At 38.9% G+C, this 21,216-nt stretch overlaps 2 protein-coding genes across 2 annotated transcripts; one reads left to right on the top strand and one right to left on the bottom strand.

Moving 5' to 3' along the window:
• Window positions 1-5,428: 5,428 nt before the first annotated feature.
• Window positions 5,429-6,714, bottom strand: nkx2.2b (NK2 homeobox 2b; the record flags this gene model as incomplete). The annotated part of the gene is made up of 2 exons (XM_083689479.1): window positions 5,429-5,991; window positions 6,474-6,714. 2 exons carry the CDS (start codon window positions 6,712-6,714, stop codon window positions 5,429-5,431), a joined length of 804 nt encoding a protein of 267 aa, XP_083545605.1.
• Window positions 6,715-14,767: 8,053 nt separating this feature from the next.
• Window positions 14,768-19,339, top strand: pax1b (paired box 1b). Its single transcript, XM_083689304.1, has 5 exons — window positions 14,768-14,995; window positions 15,323-15,946; window positions 16,873-17,006; window positions 17,306-17,516; window positions 18,730-19,339. Exons 1-5 carry the CDS (start codon window positions 14,992-14,994, stop codon window positions 18,819-18,821), a joined length of 1,065 nt encoding a protein of 354 aa, XP_083545430.1. The 5' UTR covers window positions 14,768-14,991; the 3' UTR covers window positions 18,822-19,339.
• Window positions 19,340-21,216: the final 1,877 nt, after the last annotated feature.

The raw sequence follows: 21,216 nt of genomic DNA, 5'->3' as shown, positions 1-21,216 counted from the left end.
TTTATGTGAACCTTTGTATCATCTGGCCCAATTTAGAGTTTGCAGATGACATGATGTAATATAACAGAAGTTAATTTACCCCAGCTGAGCCTTTTATATTGTGAGGTGCATGAATGTTCAAGCCTTCCAGTATTATGTTAAGAATAAGGTCATTGTGTTGTATGACTGTGTAACATTGGAAAATATTAATATTTTAATCATGCTAATGCAGATTTATGATGATTTTCTGCTGCTAGATTTCGTAGACTCTGACATAAAAACACACAACAAACTATTCATTATAGACTGAGGATAAGTGGCACTCTGCAGTGTTGGTATCTCAATTAAATTGATTTCCTCAGGCCTATTCTTTGCAGCGTGTTTCACAATTAATTTAGCCAACCTCATAAACACCCAGGAGTGATTGCATTTTCATCTAAATTACCCATATCTCTGTACCACATAATATGAGACAATTGCCCTCTATCTCAGAAACTGCAGGATTGGAAGTAAAATGTTCTTTGAAAATTAGAAAGACATGGATATTATCATACTAATCATGGCTCCGTTCTCTTTTGTGTTGAGACCACTACACAGTCATTATGGCGTAAAAAGACATGTTTTACATCCACCTAGCAGCACATTTCCACACAGTTTATCCCTCTGACACTGGTCATTAACACTTGTGCTATAGATGTATGCTGTATGGACCCTATAAGATGACCTTATTGATTGGTTTCCATATTTTCTACTACAACCACTCTTGCTGATTAAACTCTGACCATTATTTCCTCCTGAGATTTTGTGTGTTGGTCTATGTCATGACTCTTTACTATCATTACTGTAGAACACATATATCATAAGCCTTGCCATTTTAAATAAAAACAACAGCAACAGAACATTAGAGAAGGTTAGATGGCCACAACTTTATAAACTAAAGTTCAAAATGTTAAATGGCCATTTAGAAAATTCTGATTGCAATCAAAATTCAGTCATAGTTAATTTTTGTTACTCTAAATTGGTGAATGCTATTTTGTGTATAAACCTAATAGCATCCTTTGTGCCTCTTGGTTTGCCATGGGCCTTCTATATTCAGCCTACAGATCTTGATTGACCTTCTCCCCTATGTTTCTCGTATTTCCATTTCTACCTCTTACACTCTCTCCTTGTCCCTCATTCTCTCTCTTCCCTGTTTAATCCCCTGCTCTTGTGAGGAGCAATAGGACAAGCAGCTGTGCTCCTGCGGCTCTTGGAAAGGCAGCCACTCAAGCTACTAACAGGAGGGGTTCAGACCACCTGGCTCCTGGGTAGCCAGGCTCCCAGCAGAGTATAAGCCAGGCAGCAACTCAGAGTGGGAGGTGTGGCCGTTGACCTCTGACCTACAGTGTCCACCCTGCGTGTACCCCATCGCATAACACCACACAGAAAAAGAACAAAAAAAGTACATTGAAGAAAAGTCCTGATACATTAGCTTACCTTTTAAGCTGGTTGCATCCTGCATTTGTCTGTCAGGATTATGTCCGTAAAGACATAATACACAATCAAGGATACATATAGCTCCTTTGTGAGAAAAGCAACTTCTGCTTCTCGACCTAAATACAGTACACATTATATGTTTGGGGGAGTAAAGAAGGAGTGCAATTGCTTTTCCTTCTTAAGTTATCTCATTAATCTCTCAGGTCAAGGCTGCAATATAATGCACACGCCACATGCATTTACTCATCTTTTATTACAAACAGAGTTTCATGTCAAATTGCTAAATGCTATGGCTAAGAAGTGAACACCCTCTACACTGAGGTCGGATCCTGCTGAAAAAACTCTTGAGAGGGTGTGTGTGGGGGGGCGGGGGGCGTTGGCAGCCGGGCAAGGCCACAGTTACACAAGTGGACGAGACCTCCAGAGCGCTACCGTGGGATTAACATGTGACGCTGACAGACCCTGTGCTGCTGCAGCTCAGACAGCATGTCTGTGGGTATGAAAGAGATGAAGAGGGCACTGTGAAAACACTGGGTTGCAATTGTCCAGGGGAGTCTCGGATGAGGGCTCCGGTTCATAATGCTCCACACAATGTATCCTGGAGATCAGCAGTTTACATTGAGGCTGCAGGGTAGATGGTTTTACTAGGATACAATTGTCCTTCAAATCACTCACCGTCTGCAGCCCAGATGCCAGCATTAATTTTCTTCAATTGATCATTGTATCATCAGACATGGCATATTTTATATGGAACAAGTACCAACCTATACTTATTATACATTTCCAACACTACGTATTTTTGTGATATCCTCAATCATGACCTTTTCACACAGTAAGAACTGCACTGAAATCATTATGGTTTAAGCATTTTAATCGCTAAGCAATTCTAAAATGTTCACCATTTAGTATCGATCGTGATAGGTAATCTTGTTGGATGGAGGAGCTGCCTTGTTGGAAGTCTGGTCACAATGACCGGACTGTGTGACTGGAAGTGGAGGCCAATTATCTGTCCTAGTTTGGAATGCATTCTGGCAGTTTGATGGGAGAGTCCTTATGGTGTCTATCAGAGCCGACTCTTCCACGTGGACTACGCGCAAACAAAAAAACAGTAACTATTATTATTATGATTATTACTTGGAAGATATTATTAGTAACAGGCAATATTCAATAATAATAATATGATTATTTTGCTGTGGGACTTTTATTTTGAAAAACAAGTCACCGGTTTCGTTCAGGATTTTTATTTTGAATTGTATTATTAGCCTCAGCTTCAGCAGCATCATTAGCCTACTCACCTGTAAAGTAATTAATGTAGGCAACAACAAACAGTAAATATACAGTGAATACATGTGAATAAACCCCCCGAGCAAAATATGGCCCCCCTCATGTCCAGCTGACTCCTATGCCCTTGTTTAGGCCTACACAGTTTCTGTGATGTCCTGTTATTATTAACTTTCGAAAATGATTAGTTATTTTGTTATATACACCGGTTTTGGGGGAGTTGCGTGTGCAAGGTGGGGGTCTCCAAAATGTTTTGCTTATGGCTCAATTATGGGTTGAGCCGGCTTTGGTGTCTGTATTTCCAGGCGATGCAATCTCCCATAATCAAGATTCAATCCAGATAATTGATATTATCAAATTATGTGACAGAAATGATATGACAGTTAGTAGTCACTGCATGTGATAGTCATAAACTGTATATACCCCTTTTACCACCGTCACAGTAGATGACATCACTTGCAGGACTAAATGAGAACAAGTCTTTCGCTGCCCAACTGCTCCCCTATGTGGACAAGCCACTCCCAACCACCCCACAGCTCTGCTGAATGGATAGATTAATCAGCTAAAATGTGCTTTTAACAGACACCAGTTTCAATATTATTTGCCTCAAATTTAATTTCAACATGAATTGATTACAAAAGATACATTACATTGCCAGTCAAAAGAATGTCATTTATTTAGGACCTTCTCTGCTTATAACAACTAACAAGGAAAACATGTTTTAGTTGTATGCTCAATGCAAATAATGTAATTGTAAACTATTGAAATGTGCTGGTTGTTGCTGAGAACAGGGAAGACGTAGCAGCCTATATAATATCACCCAGTGGACGCACAAATCCTCATGGGTTTTTTCTTCCAAACATTGAATCCAGATCAAATTATCGTCTGATGTCTCAATTCTGCTCATCTGTCATTTCAAAAACTATGGAACGTCACAATATCATGTTATCATTAGGATGAAGAAGGGACACAATCTGAAGGGTAAAACAGAAGTCAACAGAACACTCTCACATCTTGATATGGATTGAATGTTCAGAAATGTGTTCCCTGGAATGGAATGTGAGACATGATTTTCACCAAGGCGTCTGCTGCCATCTTGTGGCAAAATACACCACATGCTTGTTTGATGCTCAGTGGATAGTTGACATACTTCCCCAATAACACAAAATATGATAAATTCCACCTTCTAGGAATATGACTATACTGTAGCTTTAGTGATATGTTCAAGAGAAAGACGACCCTAGAGTTGTGCCAAATGATTTAAAGAAGCAGGGGGTAAGTCTGTTGGAAATCTGCCCACCCCCCCTAAACATCGTCAACACAAGTCATGTAGAATCATGAGAAAGCTTGAACGTTGCAACTTTAATGTGCCAAGTATTATAGTATTTAGGAATCTTCGGGGGAGGGGGTTGGAGGGGGAGGACAGATATATCTTATAATATAAGGCCTCCCTCTTCTATGTGAATGGGGCTTCTTTGACCAGAAAAGATACTACATGAATTTGTAATTTTCTCTCCTCTTAGAGGGCAACAATGGCATGTTTGAGAGCTGAACACAAGTTGGGATTTATGAGGGGATCCTCCCCATCCCCTTTAAAGGCCAGCTGTCCATATGGAATACAACGTGTCCAACAAGGGTCACAAAGGAACCAAGTGACAGCCTTGACAAAAACCCAGAGATACTTACTGCTCATCTCTTGCTAGTAGATGAGCTGACCCAACCCACACAACTGAATAGAAACAAAACCTCCACAGCTCTCTGCACTGTCACAACACCCTCTCTCTTTTCCTTGCTGTGTGAGCCCTGGCCTGCACATACACAGCTGCACTTTTCTATTTTCAGAGTCTGCTTTGTGAATTGAGAGGCAATACCGTTTTGCTGAGTGAAAGAATGTTGCGGAAAATATAATTTGGTTCATATTCAGTATCAACATGGTAAACATCAATTTTTGCAGATATTCCATGAAACTCCATTAACACGCGGTTTTAAAGACAATTAAAATAGTGACTAAAAAAATACTTTAAAAGGACTATGTCTTCACTCCAGAAACAAATAATGCATTTGTTTGTTTGCCTACAGAGCGAATCGTCAAATAATATCGACGAATACATTAGGACAATATTTAGACATTCACTTGATTTTTTTTGTTCTTTTCTTCCATTTTGCATTGTGTCCTATAAACAAACAGGAATTACATTTCAGGAACTAAATCATGTTTTGCGTAGGAATACGTGTATGTATTTAGTTTTGAGTAAGGGTAGGCTATTGACTTGGACATATCCAAATTTAATGAAACATTTACATCCATTTATAACCATCAATGAAGTCCCAGTTCATTACCTCAATTAGGCCTAGGCCTATAAACGCTATATAATAATTACCAGGTAAAGCTGACAGAGGTTTATTCACGGCCATAAATATTCAAGTTCATTATACACACAGTACACGAAAAAACGACATAAATAATTCAAAAAATTTGCGCACAAAATATTACATTCCTTTAGCAAACAAATAGCATACAAAACCCAATTGAATCTCACAAGCCCTGTTGTCCAGACCTTATTAGGTCGAATCCCACTTAATCGCATGATGTGAATAAAATAGAGGGAGAGCATTATTTTCATCCAAAACAGGAGCTAATTCAATACAACTTTTTCGAAATCAAAGTTATTCCAAGTAGCATGTCCATCATCTACCAGGTCCATTGGTACATTTGGCCCAAGTGATGCACACCGGGCATTTGTGAAATGGCGTCGGTGCTGTAATGAGAAGGCCTACTCATAGGCCTACTCATATGTTGGAGAGGATAGGCGCTGTATGCGGTGAGTGGTATTCCAGCCCTGAATGTTGCCTCAAGGTCCTGAGTTTTGATAATGTCACACGGCTTGCCATCCCTAACCAAAACTGGAATGGCCACCCGCCTTGGGGACATGAGATTAACCATCTCCATGCCTTTCTCAGCTCGTGCTCTCTTCATTTTATACCTGTGGTTCTGGAACCAGATCTTAACTTGAGTTGGAGTCAGCCGTAGTGCGCTTGCAAAATGCTCCCTCTCGGGCGCTGAGAGATATCTCTGTTGTCGGAATCGTCGCTCAAGTTCGTACGTTTGAGCCTTGGAAAACAGCACTCTCCTTTTCCTCTTCTTTCCCAAATCGCTACTGTCACCTGTAATATCCCTGTCGATATCTTGTGATTCATCGGTGGACAGCTCTGGAGATTTTGATTCGTTTCGAGAATCAACTGACAGACCATGCACTGTTTGAGAAGAGACAAATTGTGTCAGGTTAATATTAACAACAGATGCTCTGTAAACATGCACATGTCTATCATTGAGCGTTTTCTTGAATAAGTAAATAACAAAGACACTAAATATTTTCGGGGCATGTGTGAACCTGTAGTCTATCTAATAAAAAGGTTAGGCTACTTTGAATATGCTGTAGGCAATAATTCAGGCTACTTTTAGTCTACCATCACTGATTACGCATGGAAACGGCGTGGTATAGTTGACAGAAGGAGACTATAACGATTTTAACGATAAGTATTTTGGTTAACCATTATAGCAGTATAATACAGTATGAAAACATTTAATCCAATATTTGCACAATTACGCATGGAGGAGAACTGATAAATAATTCAAAACGAAGACACAATAAATGAACGAAATAATAATATTTTGGTGAAAATTATTTGGCAAATAAATTACCGAGTGTAAACAATGACTTTTTAGAGATACTTACATGAATATTGGATGTTGTTGGAGGACGCAAGCCATCTTGTGTAGGGCTTGCTACCGTTATCACACAAACGGCTCTTAAAGGGCACATTCACAGCGTTTTCTGATCTCTGATTTTGTACTAAAATCTCACTAGTGTCCTCTTCGTTTTCATCTTCAGTCTCTGTTCCAGTTTGCGCATTCGTGTCAGGAAGATCCAAAATGTCCTTTACAGAGAAGCCTGTCTTTGTGTTACTAAACGACATGATCTGAGAAAGTCGATAGGTTATAAACAGAGTTCGTTTTCCTTCCTTGAACAGATACTTGAACAATAACTATTTTGAGATGCAATTAAGATGATGATCAGGATGTGTACTCTGATTTAATTCAAATTAACTGAGACTATCCTGACGCGCAGTTATTTACCGTTGACTCGTCTAGAGGGCTCCAATGTTGGTCATGGAGGAGCGCAGGAGTTGGAGAGGCTCATGGATGCTGCACTATGAGCATTGGCATAAAGGAAACCATCGCCAGACGGATTGGTATATATGAGGTTACTAAACACACTAAACCTGCAATGGAAAATTAATCGGAAAACGCAGAAAAGACTAAACGCATGTAGGCGGGTCCTTGGAGTCAAGTGGATGAAGACCGTCAGTGGGTGTGAAATGGTGGAGTTTGTACACATCCGAACCTCTATCATTGGTTGTTCAGAAATGTGATGAGTGGTATTAAGGGACGGATAATTACAGGGATGGGGAGGGGCATTTGTTCTTGTCATTAACATAAACTATTCATCCTTTAAACACAATTCAATGAATGTGATTCAAGCATAGATCCTTATTTGAAATATATGTCGTTAAAATAGATACATCACTTTCAGAAGCTTTTGTTTATCAAGCAACTTTGTAGGCTACTAAGGGGTGATATAAAGTTTCACATTTCGTTGAGTGAATGGGGAGGCCAATTCACGAAACCCTTTTAGGTCAATATTTTGATTCGGGCTTAACTCAAGTAGCATGGATGAAACATGCAGGGACTCTTGTTTGCATTTTCAGCGTCTTATCTCTGAACGGTGTTGTAAAAAGCTAAATTAGGATTAACAACAAGTCCTGAGAATACATACAATGAATTCAAATACTTAATTGTGACAATCAAAACAAAAGTTGTAGGCCTAAGACCTATTGCATAATACGTTGCATACTTACAGATATACTTACAGATATACTTACAGATATACTTACAGATATACTTACAGATATACTTACAGATCATACTTACAGATATACTTACAGATATACTTACAGATCATACTTACAGATATACTTACAGATCATACTTACAGATCATACTTACAGATATACTTACAGATATACTTACAGATATACTTACAGATATACTTACAGATATACTTACAGATCATACTTACAGATCATACTTACAGATATACTTACAGATATACTTACAGATATACTTACAGATATACTTACAGATATATTTACAGATATACTTACAGATCATACTTACAGATATACTTACAGATCATACTTACAGATATACTTACAGATCATACTTACAGATATACTTACAGATCATACTTACAGATATACTTACAGATCATACTTACAGTATAATCATTATGATTACAATGAATAGCCGATCAATATGACAATAATAACCCTGTAGCATCCTAATGGTAGCCTGGTATAGGCCAAACTATTTATAATTGTATCCTCTATAAATGCATATTATTATTAGCATCATTATTACAAGATAGCCCACTATGCAGGTAAACCTATCACATATACACGTATTTATGCAAAATGTCAGGACACTAGGTCTATCAGAGGAAATATGACATTTCTCAAAGTAGTGGCAACGTTCATTTTATTGCACTGTTTCAGCCAATATGTATTATTTTCACATGTGCAATCGAACTATATATATAAAATCGCAATGGACAAGGCCTAATTGCTGTTCAGATTTTCTCCTTTTTAGATGTATTTATTCTGATGTGTCTCAACTTCTCTATGCTCCACTGCCCTCATCTCGAATGTGATGTGGGTGACAATGAATCCCGTTCTCAGCGAATCCTCCGAGCGTCCTGGGTGGTCGGACTAAGCAAACACACGTACAAACCGATTGCTAAGCTGCAGACAATGGGCAAATGTAGACAAATGTCCGGCTTCTTTTGGAAGTTTTTGTGCAGGCTGAGTTTTTGCATTTATTTCGTGGGCAAGATAATAGATGATTGACGCCCCCTCACAATGTGCCGTAACTGTTTGGAATAAATCCGAAGTTGCTCCTAGTTGTCATGGTATTCAACTGCTTTCAATGGACTATCTCTTCATTCACCCCCCCCCCCCTCCGCACATACACACACACACACACACACACACACACACACACACACACACACACACACACACACACACACCACAAAGCGGACTTCTGGTCTCCCTCGTTATATTTCGCGAGACCTATATGTCGGCTACTAAAATACTGGAATAATAATAAACACATACTCTAATAATAATCATCATCATTAGTAGGCCCAATTATCGTTGACTGGCACGTGAGTGTTACCACAACAAATTGCCGATTTGTTTGACCAAAGGGGTTCTCAAACGAATGTACACAAGCTGAGAGGCTATGTACTGCGAGACTACTTCACTGGTATTTACATGTTTACTCTCTCAATCCGTGAAGGGCCTAGAGAGCGCTGGTGCACGTCCTTGCTTACGCAATCACTTCAAAATGTTCAACCAAAATCACATTGGTATGAAAAAGGGTTTGGTTTCTCCAGGACAAATAGGCTATCTTAATGTAACTCATATCAATTAATGGATAATGAATAGGGCAACTATTCATAATCTAGTTGTGTGATGTCTAGGGCATCAGTCAGTGTTTGTATCTTACTGTAAGTAATATTAGCATCTTATAAGGTTTGGAATCAATATTTGAGTAGTTGGTTGTAAACAATGGTTGAGTATTTGGCAACCACTCAACAGTTTTCAGCATTGTAATAATGCTCAAAGGAGTTGTGAGAATGGAAATACAATAGAGACAGTACAAGAGTCATGATGGTCATGATATGACCAAACTGTCTCAAAAACAAAGTCTTATGCCATATTTGCATTCTAGGCAGGGTCTAAGACAATGGTGATGGTTTATTCCACTTAGGGTCCAGGTTCAGACATTTTAAAATTCATGGATGCCACGGGAGACGGCATTCTGAATGCTGGTGGATCCTTGTTTTAAAATCAAATCAGCCAAACCAGCCACCTGCCAATGAAATGTTATCAGGGTGTAAAGCACTACGATGTACCACCAGTTAAACACTGCAACTACACTACTGGTAAAGTATTCTCTTTTCACAGCCACTGACAATGTGTCTTACAACACAAAGTGTGTTCCACTTAAGAAAACAGCTACATACCAAATCAGGACGCTCCAATCATGGTCTCTGAGCCTATAGGGAAACTCCTCCCCCCCGGCCAAATTGGGGTGTATTCAGTGAGGTGAAACGTTGTTGCAAATGGAAATGTTATGTATAGAGCTGACATGACTCCCTCGTCTAGGTGTACATGGCAGACTCTCATATTTCCTCTACATAATAAATTTCTAGCTTAATGCTCCATCTACTGTATGTTACACCCTCACAAACAGGCCCCTGAATCTCCCTCCCTCCTCCTCCTCAACTCTGTGTTTTGAATATGTGATTAGTTTCACAATCTCTCAGTTATTTAATTGTGAACATCAATGGCTCGCCCACATTTGACTGCTCTACAGCCCCTCTACACATAAAGTTTGCCATATAGTATAGAGGCCATGAATGTTGTAAGCGGGACTACTGGTTAAGTGGTAGCATGAGAGAGGAGTAAGTTTTTCATTTAGAACTGCCTGACCCAGTGAACTCACACCTACATGTAAGCAGACACTCAAAGTCTCCCATCCCATCCAATCCAACCCGAGTTCCTCAGAAGCACTGCTTCATCAATACTAGGTAAAGAGTGCCACCTACTGGTTGACATGTTCAGTATCCTATATATTAAATCAAATTTCTAAATATCCATACACTTTTAAAACATTTTATGTTACAATTGTAAAATACAATCATCTCCCAACATTGTTATTTAGAAGGGCATCATGAGGTCCTTTTTTTACATTAAAATGCCTTTTTGGTGAGGGTAGCTGAAAGTCTAAAGAGCTTTTGCACCTCATTAGTAATCAAACAGTTAACCTATTTACTCTGCAGTGCAAAAAAGGTATGCAAACTGAGGCTCAAATGGCATATGGTAGGACTACCCTTTGATAAGAACTGTAATGCAAACTTTTGGCCAGGTGATGGCGCCTTTGCATCAATAATTCACTATAAAGATAGGTTACACACCAGCAGCCAGGTAGAAAAAAAAGAGTATTGCAATCAAGAGGGCTGCAGTCAGAGGTCTGAATCGGAACACTGCAGTAATTTGCTTTCAGATTGTATACTGGCTGGAGGTTGACATTCATAGCAGCCTGCGATGGCAGTATAGCCAGTTTGACCTGACCTACCTTGACATGTCCTTAGCAACCCGCATCGTATGACAGGTTGACAAGGGAAAAATGTTATCACTTTAGTCTACCTTATCGACATGATCTGAGTTCACCCCTCTCTAAACACCGTGATAAGAGCACACTGAAGGGAAAAATGGACATGAAGGTTTTTAAAGGTGAGGTGCCCTGTTCCTAGGCATAATTATAAGATTTATTTATAAATGGGAACTATTCATATATGCTGCTGTTGCCATGTAATCTACGTAGATATACGGTACCAGTCAACTTGCCAAGAGTGTCATCTGTCATCAAAGCAAAAGGTAGCTACTTTGAAGAATCTAAAATACAAACCATATTCTGGTTTGTTTAACACTTTTCTGTTAACTACATAATTCCATATGTGTTCCTTCATAGTTTTGATATCTTCAATATTAATCTACAATGTAGAAAATAATAAAAATAAAGAAAAACCATTGAATGAGAAGGTGTGTCCAAACTTTTGATTGGTACTGTACATTTAAATTATAACTAGAAGACCAATGCATGAGGTAAAGACTACTGATCTCTGACCGTCTTGGGTCCCAATTCAATCAAACGCAAATAACGGGTTTTCAGGATAACACAAACATATTATTATTATTTTGCAGCAATGAACATGTTCCATTTGAAATAGTTTGCTTTGGTTTCACACACACTGTAAATAGCATTTTGTCGCGGATATGAAGCCACACATTTATCATTGCCATGCAAGAATCATGTGTTTGCGGTATCTTCGGGACCCTGTTATCAGCAATTAATTCAATTGGGGTCTTGGCCTTCCCTGTGGATGCAAGAGTTAACTGAGTAATGAGCTGCTTTCCACCAGTAAATATTTCTATTTTAGGTGCAACTGTCAAAAATAAAATAGCAGTCTCTTCTGTATTTTGGATTAGGGTGGAATAGAGATTGATCGTGCACTGTCTCTGCCCAGCAGCTTCAGGTTAGGGGTTACTCACCGCCCGCCATGTCCCACAGTAGGCGAGGACAGCAGACACAATACTGCTGCTGAGAGGAGAGAAGAGGAAAAATCACACATCCATTTTAAAACCTTTTACCCTGGAAATTACCATGGTGTTTTTTGTGTTGTGCACAGAGAGCAACTAAGGTCATAATAGTGATAGAAAATTGAGTGTCTAAAAGTGGTCACGTGGTGCACTGAGAGTGAATCATATCACACCAAAGTAATTATGTAATGAAAAGTAATGACAGACCTACTGTTTATTATAGTGTAATTACTATTAAAGATCCAGTATGTCGATTAAATGGCCATGATAAATCGGTAGTCATCAAGGAATATGAAATGAAAAATGTTCAGAAAAAGCGCTGTATTCTTCCAAACAAAGCGTTTTCTAAAATCTGCTGTCGTAGTAGGCCTATGACACTAGCCTGTATGTGCCTATTTTACGTGTGGTTTGTTTAGAAGGATATGCACATGTTTATCTGTAATTTTGTGTATATTGAATGTTATGTGATATTATCCTAGTTTTATTATAAAACGCTTGGCACATAAAACGTAGGCAGAATATAGGTTACCAAAATGTCCATTGTGATGGCATGAAGCTCGAAAACCCGATCTCCGACCTCTTCATATGAAGGTCATTGATTGCATGCCAGTGTAATCACCATATCAATGACTGACAACTAAAAACCCATAAAGCATGTTGTGGCTTTGCATCATCTGAAATAGATTAAACTAGTTATCTATCAAATTATTATGAAGAGATCTGTTGTCCAGCAACTGGTAGAGCTATTTGGGCCCCAGGTGTGTGGATAGACCAATGATCTAATGATCAGTGGGCTATACTACCTTGCATCTCGTCTGACAGAGCGATGAGATCACCATCCTCACAAACTTTATACCAAAGAAGCATGCCAACTACTTTCTCAATGAAACAATAAAGAAAACATAAAAAAATCAAAATAAAACATAGCCTACCTGTTTAGCCGGTATATGAAGAGAAATATAGATAGATAGATAGATAGATAGATAGATAGATAGATAGATAGATAGATAGATAGATAGATAGATAGATAGATAGATAGGTAGGTACTTTATTGAACCCCGATGGGAAATTAAGGCGTTACAGCAGCTCACATCACAAACAACAACAACAAAATAAAGTGACAATAGAATAATAGAATAAAAAATAAAATAGACATCTGAAACATTCTATACAGTAAGAACAGTCCAGTATGATTTAACATCCCCCAGCCTGACTCTCATCACCCCGATCGAGCCAGCCGGAGGAGTTGTACAGTCTTATTGCGGCAGGCAGAAAATATCTCCTATAGCGCTCCTTAGTGCAACGCGGTTGTACGAATCTGTTGCTAAAGGAGCTTCTCTGCTCTGCCACAGTGTCATGTAGGGGATGGGAGGGATTGACCATGATGGCCAGGAGTTTGGTCCTTATCCTCCTATTGGCCACCTCCTCCACAGTGTCCAGGGTGACACCGAGGACAGAACCAGCTATAGTATTAACAAAAGCAAAATCTAGATTGCTACCTCGAAGTGGATGTCTCACAAATAAAATAAAAATAATAATAATAATGTACTATTCTTTAGCTAGCCTACAATTAAATTGAGAAACGTACGGAGACAGATACCAAATAAAGCCTAATTTGAAAGTCCGAGTAAATTTAAATACATAACCTAAAACGTTTTTGACTGATAGTGATTAAAACTAAACAAATACCAGCTAGTCTAGCCATCGAAGATAATAACACAACGAAACAAAATAAACAATTTAGGCTTTAAAAGCACAAAGCCTAAATGAATCGTGAAATTAAAAGTGATAACACAAGCAAACCAACAGTGATGAGCATTAGCTTATTAAGATTATTTGTAGTGAGCATTGAGAAAACATTTTTCACCAAAAATGGAGGTGGGAAATGACAGTGGGCCTATTTTTGTATTCCCTGGCACACTTTGGTTCAATACGGCAAGCCATGGACTAAATTAGTCAATCTTGCCTGTTTGTCAGATATCTTAATTACACGATAGGAGACCAAAGCCATCACTCGTTTGTTCAAGTGCATGATTATCTACAAGAGACCGCTCACATGTTTCTAACTATATTGACTATTGAAATTAGACAGCCAGCAGTGTTAACCGCTCTGCGCGTAATCAATTAATTGGGATAGAATCCTTAGCCTATGTGTTTTAGTCCAAAATGAAAGATATTCGTGCTTACAGAATATGCCTCGGCTATGTCAAACCATCTCGTTTCTAGAGGCTGTACGGGGTGATTTTCCGTGTGGATGCTTGTTTTGGGTAGCGTGCAGGGTAGAGACAGTTAGGCTACACTATTGAGAATAGGAGCCTACCAATGCAAATTATATCACGGCCGAAATTTGCAAAGACAATCATCGATGTACATGAAAAGGTGCGCTCAATAAATACAACAAATATCCATCACAATGACTTGCCAACAGACTTATAGCCATTTAATCAATAATATCAAAAAATCTTTAGGTTGTATACAGAGCCATCCTTGTCGTGGAGAGCAGCTTTAGTTTCATTTGGATTTCCAAGCGCATACTCCGAGTTCGAAGTGTGTAGCCCTATATGCGTAATTCTCCGTGCGACAAAGGCCCTCTTGACAGAAGTTGAACTCCAAAAGCCGGAAAAGATTCTGTGGAGTAGGCTTACATAAACACACCAAGTAGGAGACCAATGAGATGAGGAAAGAACCTTTAGCGCAGCCAACGAGATTGACGTATAGTGGACGCGTCAAATTAATCTGCGCGCACTTTAGCCTTCGGGATGGACACATTTCCTCTATGGGACAAAGATCGTTTTAGTCCCTTTGCCCAAACTCACCGTCTTAGATCACCTTAACAGAAATGCAAGAGTTGAGCTGAAGGAAAAACGAACAGCAAACCCATTTTCCTCATCTCGTGCACAGTGAGGAGTCAGCACTTTTCGGCCATTGGTAACTGGTGAAAGAAGGCATCTCGAACCAGAGGCAATGGGTAAGCACAAGTTTATTTCGCATGGATCATCTGCAGGAGGGAAGGCAGAGTGCTTGACGTGCTTGCAAGAACAGAGATGCGCTTTAGCCTTTAGCTACTATTGTGGTATCTGTACATTCATGTTTCATTTTTAGAAATTGCAGTCAGTTTTAGACCATCATAAACGGAATTTAACTTAATGGACAAAATGGGAGGAGAGTGAGCGTTATTTGTTGAATAATGCGTGCAGAGGCTATTGTAGTTATCATCAGTGTTTAAAACAGTGAACATCGCATGCGTGTACTTAACTTCAATATCGCCACTTAATTCATTATTTGTTTCCTACAGATCAAACATACGGTGAAGTAAACCAGCTTGGCGGGGTATTTGTCAATGGACGGCCACTCCCCAACGCAATTCGTATCAGAATTGTGGAATTAGCTCAACTTGGAATACGTCCCTGCGACATCAGTAGACAGCTTCGAGTCTCACATGGCTGTGTGAGCAAGATACTAGCGAGGTACAACGAGACGGGTTCGATATTGCCTGGTGCCATAGGAGGGAGTAAACCTCGGGTCACTACACCCAATGTAGTGAAGAGCATAAGGGATTATAAACAAGGAGACCCTGGAATATTTGCTTGGGAGATCCGAGACAGACTTCTCGCAGATGCAGTTTGTGACAAATATAACGTTCCCTCTGTTAGTTCCATAAGCCGCATTTTAAGAAACAAAATAGGAAATCTTTCCCAGCCAAGCCAATATGAGAACAGCAAGCAAACCCCTCCCCAGCTCTCTTATAACCACATGTACCCCTACTCATATCCAAGCGCAATGTCACCCACTGGGACTAAAATTGGCGGTGCTCCCGGAGTCCCCGTCACGGCAGGCCATGTCAGCCTCTCCCGGGCCTGGCCCTCGGTCCACACGGTCAGCAACATTTTAGGCATCCGAGCTTTCATGGACCACACAGGTTGGTGACCAAACGTCAAGTTTTACTATGCATGAATACTCTTGAATCCCAAAGGTTTATTTAGTGGCTGCAGCACTGTTTATTGAACACTTCTTAAAATTATAATATGCGTAATTGTTCGATATGTTGACATAATCAATGTGGCTCCTTAACCAAATAGATATTTATAATAATGTCATATGAGAAATAACCTATTACAGCAAATGCAGTAAGTATAGCAACATGGGGTAAATTCAATCACATTGTGTGACTATTGACATACTGTGACATTGTGTGTTTAGTTAAGCCTTTGTAAACATATCCTAGGCTACAATATTGTTTCTACATGTGCTAAATGACATTTAGGCTATATCCATCGATGCCAGGGTCAATATGAAGCCTCGTCTGGTTGATAGAGGCCTATTTAGCTTGTGTTTCTACAATTAACATTTTAGTCTTAAAAGTGTGTTTGTCGTCTTATGTTATGTCGGTCATTTTGTTAGTTATATTCCCCTTCTATAGATATAATGTAACGTTAAACAGGACTGAAAGACCAGATAGTCCAACCACCCAAGTCACAAACAGACTGGGGAAGGCTACAATAGCAAGCATGTTAAATATAAGTGGTCGTTCTAAATCTCAACTAAACTAATTTCAGTTAAGGCATGGTGACTATCACATTCAGATCGTATACGAATAAATAGGGTTTGATTTAGCGTCTACATAGCTAAGCATTTCGATAAGAATTAGCTTGAATCAAAAACATCTGTTTATCATAAAATTCCAGGCTAGCCTACACTGCACGCGTGTGTAGCATACACAAGGAATGTACTCCATAACAGAGCTTGAATCCAACGGTTATGGTATAGAATGTAGACTACATCGAATAGAGGCTTAAACGATTAGTGATCATTTATTGAAACTTTGTTACTGAAACCTTTTTACAGCCATGGCAGGAGCCGAGGGGTACCCACCAAAAATGGAGGACTGGGCGAGCGTAAACAGAACGACGTTTTCCTCTGCGCACTGTGTCAACGGAATAGAGAAATCTGCCATAGAAGCAGACATGAAATATCCTCAGGTAAATAAATATGTGTGAAGCGAAAACTATTTCAAACAAGTTGGGTATAAAGCATGCCAACAGGAAGGACTATTTGGGTAAACAACATATTTTAAGAAGATTCTAAAGTGATTCTAAAGAGTTTGATATTGCTAAACAGCCTGCATTAGTCTACTAGATCTACTAGGCCTGTGATTGTAAGGCCTGGCCTGTATTGTCGAAAAGAATAACAAATCAGAAACTCTTTCACCAACATTTTCACACTGAATTAAATGCGTAAATTCCGTATGGTTTAAATGTGTCCTTTTCTCTTTACACAGTCTTCATCAAACCTATCAAGTTATGTCCCCGCTTGTGCCTACTCTCCCCCAAATCAGTACGGGGTGTATGGTGGGCCAGCAGGTAACTACATGACAACTGGTCACCACTGGCAATCTCAGAGCGCAAGCCTGGCCCACCCGAACAGCGGTGCAACGATGCAAGGCGGAGACCTCCACACGGCAATGTCTTTCAAACATTCAGCACGAGAAGGTAGGTGCTCTTAGTTGTCAAATCGTGTGCTTTTATTGCAACAATTTGCATGAAGGTCAATGGCAGACGGTGTATCATAAACACATTTGTAGGCTAACATATTCGTCAAAAGACATTAAAGATCGAAACCTAGGCTAAAATTACCCAAATAGATTATGTCGACGATGATAATACGTGACAGCAAAGGCCGGACAAATAGCCTATGCCCAAAAACCAGAACAGCCTTTACTAATTCACTAGTCAACATTGCTGAAATGAAAATAGTGATTAACTCCTATAACCTCAGACCACTGTGAAGTTGATATTGTCTGCACAGTAGGCCTAGGCCTACCCTTACTGTTTTTTATTCGATGATAAGGTGATCTTGACGAACCCAAAACAAATGTAAATGCTAAAATCATTCATAATCTATAAATTCGTTTCTTTTGAAAACGTTTACGCATTCAATTCATACATCTAGATCCAATTAACATAGACCTAAGCTTGGTTTTGGAATAGCCAATCAAAACGGTTAACCTAGAATTAGAGCAAGGCCTGTTCGTGAAAATAATGTTGAAAGCATATGTCTATTGAAGACATGTTGAACCATATATCTACACAAGTTGCCGTAATGCATACAATTTTGCTTACTCATTTCACTATTCGTTAAATATTTATTTGGCAAATTAGACGAATAAGTTGACTGTCTACTTAAATCTAACTGCGAACAAGCCCTATAATTCGCTGTGTCCATTTATTACTAAACCCCCCTTAGTCAAAAAAGAAAAATGGCTGAGAAAACAGTGGGCTAGCCTACCAATCATCATTCAAATGTCTGAGTAAATGAGACCTGTTACAAATGGATGATATAATAAAGTGATAATATGATAATAATGATAATTGCCCTTTTGTGTGTATTTGTTTGTACATTACCTCTTTTAGCCCATGCATCATATGATATCTTCCAAGAGTCCAAATAGTATATGTAATATGTAATGGCCTTATTTGCTCGAATATATTTCAACGCGATGCACAAGCCGACACAACTTCCATATGCTTAACCATACAGCTCAATCTTGATCTTGAGCTCTGCCAGATGAGACCACTTATCATAACATCTTCAGGGCATTGGGACTTTGCAGACGCAACTTGTGTGTTCATTGTAGCCTACTGATGATCGAAAGAATTACGAGTTATTTGTTCTATAAAAATATCTTTTGTTTGTTTTTCGCAGGAGACAGAAAACCTCACACTCCCTTAAGCAAGCACCAGCACGAGGCGTTGAGCGGCGTCCACGGACACTCTCTCCCAACCTCAGCATCATAACCCGACGAACGGGACCATCAAGCTCACTTGAAAAATATGCAATGTACAAAAGTGCCTAAATTAAGTCAACATGTAAAGAATTTCACGAGTAAGTGACAAATCTACGCTTTTGTCTTTCAATGCATTGTATCGTGTGTCCATTCAAATATAAAAAGTATCGAATAACAATCGAATGTAGGCCCATGAGAATTTTGGATCCTCTCCACCTGCAACCTACGCAGTGGGGTTGGATGTTATAATGTGTTTATTACATTATACTGTGGCGTTTTCATATCAAGACTCATCCCATAATCGAAATTGTAATTGTCTGGAGACCACATTGTTCAGAGTGTCAAGAGATAGGCCTATTACCGAACTTCATTGACTCGTTATATTGCCTAAAGGGGAAAGTTCAAAATGTGAACAACAAACAGCCTATAGCATATGTATTTGTAATTTTGTAAATTATATCCGCAAAAGCTGTAATTATATATATATATTTTTATATCTGTGCTTAATAAAGGCATGCAAAACTAAAACGCCTCTTTTAATACCATCTGCTATGCATAATGAGTTGCATATTTCAACTCTTCAACGCAAAGAAAATATGGATGTTTCCACAAAGATCAGTAGATCAGACATATTACCCACCGTTGGATTCTTCCAATTATTGTCTATTGCTAAGATGATTGCTGATTTTCCTCATACAGTTCTTTTGGCGAACACCTCTTTTCGATGATGTGACACTCATCATTTCCCTTCAAATTTGAGCAAACCAAGCTTTCCTGGAGTTAATGATGCTGCGCACTTTTCGGCGCCTCTCGAGATGGTATCTTGGTGTACCTTTGGCCAGGTGCCACAAGGCCAGGGATCTCTCACTCGACTTGGAAAGGGAATAGAGTCTGGTCGCCAAATAATCAGTAAAAAATAAAGAGCTATGCCTACTCTTATTTGATATCACAGACCATAACAAAACCATAGTTTGAGGATTGTTAAAAGTAAGCGACTAACCAAGCAGTTTTCAACTATGTTTTTGTTTTTACAGTTCGTATTTTTAGTACTGTTGCAGGTATACTAATTCGTAAATTGCTCTCATTTTATGCCAAAACACAAACCAGGCCTCTGCATTCAGCTTTAAATGTTGTCAACTCCTTGACCTTAGCAAAAATGTGTGTGAAATGTGATAAACAGACAAGAAGCTAATATTGTTGTAAACTTGCAGCTCAAGAATGTTCTTTTGTATTAAAGAATCATCAGGTAATTGCTGTGGACCATTTTAACATATAATTTTAAGTCAATACCTAAAGAGCTAGGCTCGTGTAATTTAACAACAACAACAATACTAATATAATTTTGATAATTATGATAATTATAGTCAATGCAAAAATACATATATTTGTTCACTTCTGTACGAAGTCAGCCTTTTGATGATTGGATTAAATGTGCGAATAGGCCTACTCTTTCGAATAGCAGTCTCAGTTGAAATATACAAATTCTAAAAATATTACAAATATACAAATTCTATCTGTTGTAGAATTTGGTATGAGGTCCCTTCCTTTTTTACCTGTAAACTACGCATTTGTTAATTATCAAGGCTTAGTCCCAAATGTAGGTACATTTAAAGTAGGCCTATATCAATTTTAATGAATGATGCCCTCGGCGAACAGTAGCATTATTAACTTTAGCTTTACATTAAGTTTGCCTTGAATCGCTCTTTAATTATTGATGTAAACGGTGCGTAACCGCAGTTGCGCACGCATGATTTGTATCCCGGCGTGTTTGTATTGATCAGTCGCCCCAGACGACTGTGGATTGTTATTTTTGATGTGTTCATTTTTGGATTAATGGGTGTTTCATGTTTGTTTTAGACTATAAAATGAAGTGTAATTGTATTGGTTTGAGCGGTGGCTGTATCCCAGTCTAAAGCCTTGCCACAAGATTAGTGCACACAAGGTTAGTATGAGCACATGAAGGCCTAACAGGATATTCTACATAACATACATATACAGTACTAATACTGTACGAATAAATGCTGAACACAATTCACCTGGTTCACCTTAATTATTTGAGTTTGTTTATAGTTATTTTATCAATATTGTGTGCAACACATCTGAAATGCTCCCTGATTGCATGAAATACTATGATTCAAGATTGGATTTCATATGTACCGTTTGAGAACTGAGATTTAGAAAATGTTTGAAGGGTCTAACTTGAGTTGAGGAGGCTTAGGGGTACAACCAGGAACTTGACATCTTCAGTAGCAGAGGCTTGCAGAACTCAGAGCGTAATTCATGCGGTGTATTGGAAATCCTGATGGTAATTGACACAAAGGGATATGGCACATACATCTTAATCAGTCACACAGTCCTATATATCTCCTCTGCAATCAACACCACCATATCACACACACTACCTG

This window comes from Argentina silus, assembly GCF_951799395.1.
Source record: "Argentina silus genome assembly, chromosome: 17".
Classification (NCBI taxonomy): Eukaryota; Metazoa; Chordata; class Actinopteri; order Argentiniformes; family Argentinidae; genus Argentina; species Argentina silus.
This window is presented reverse-complemented; position numbering and strand designations above follow the sequence as displayed.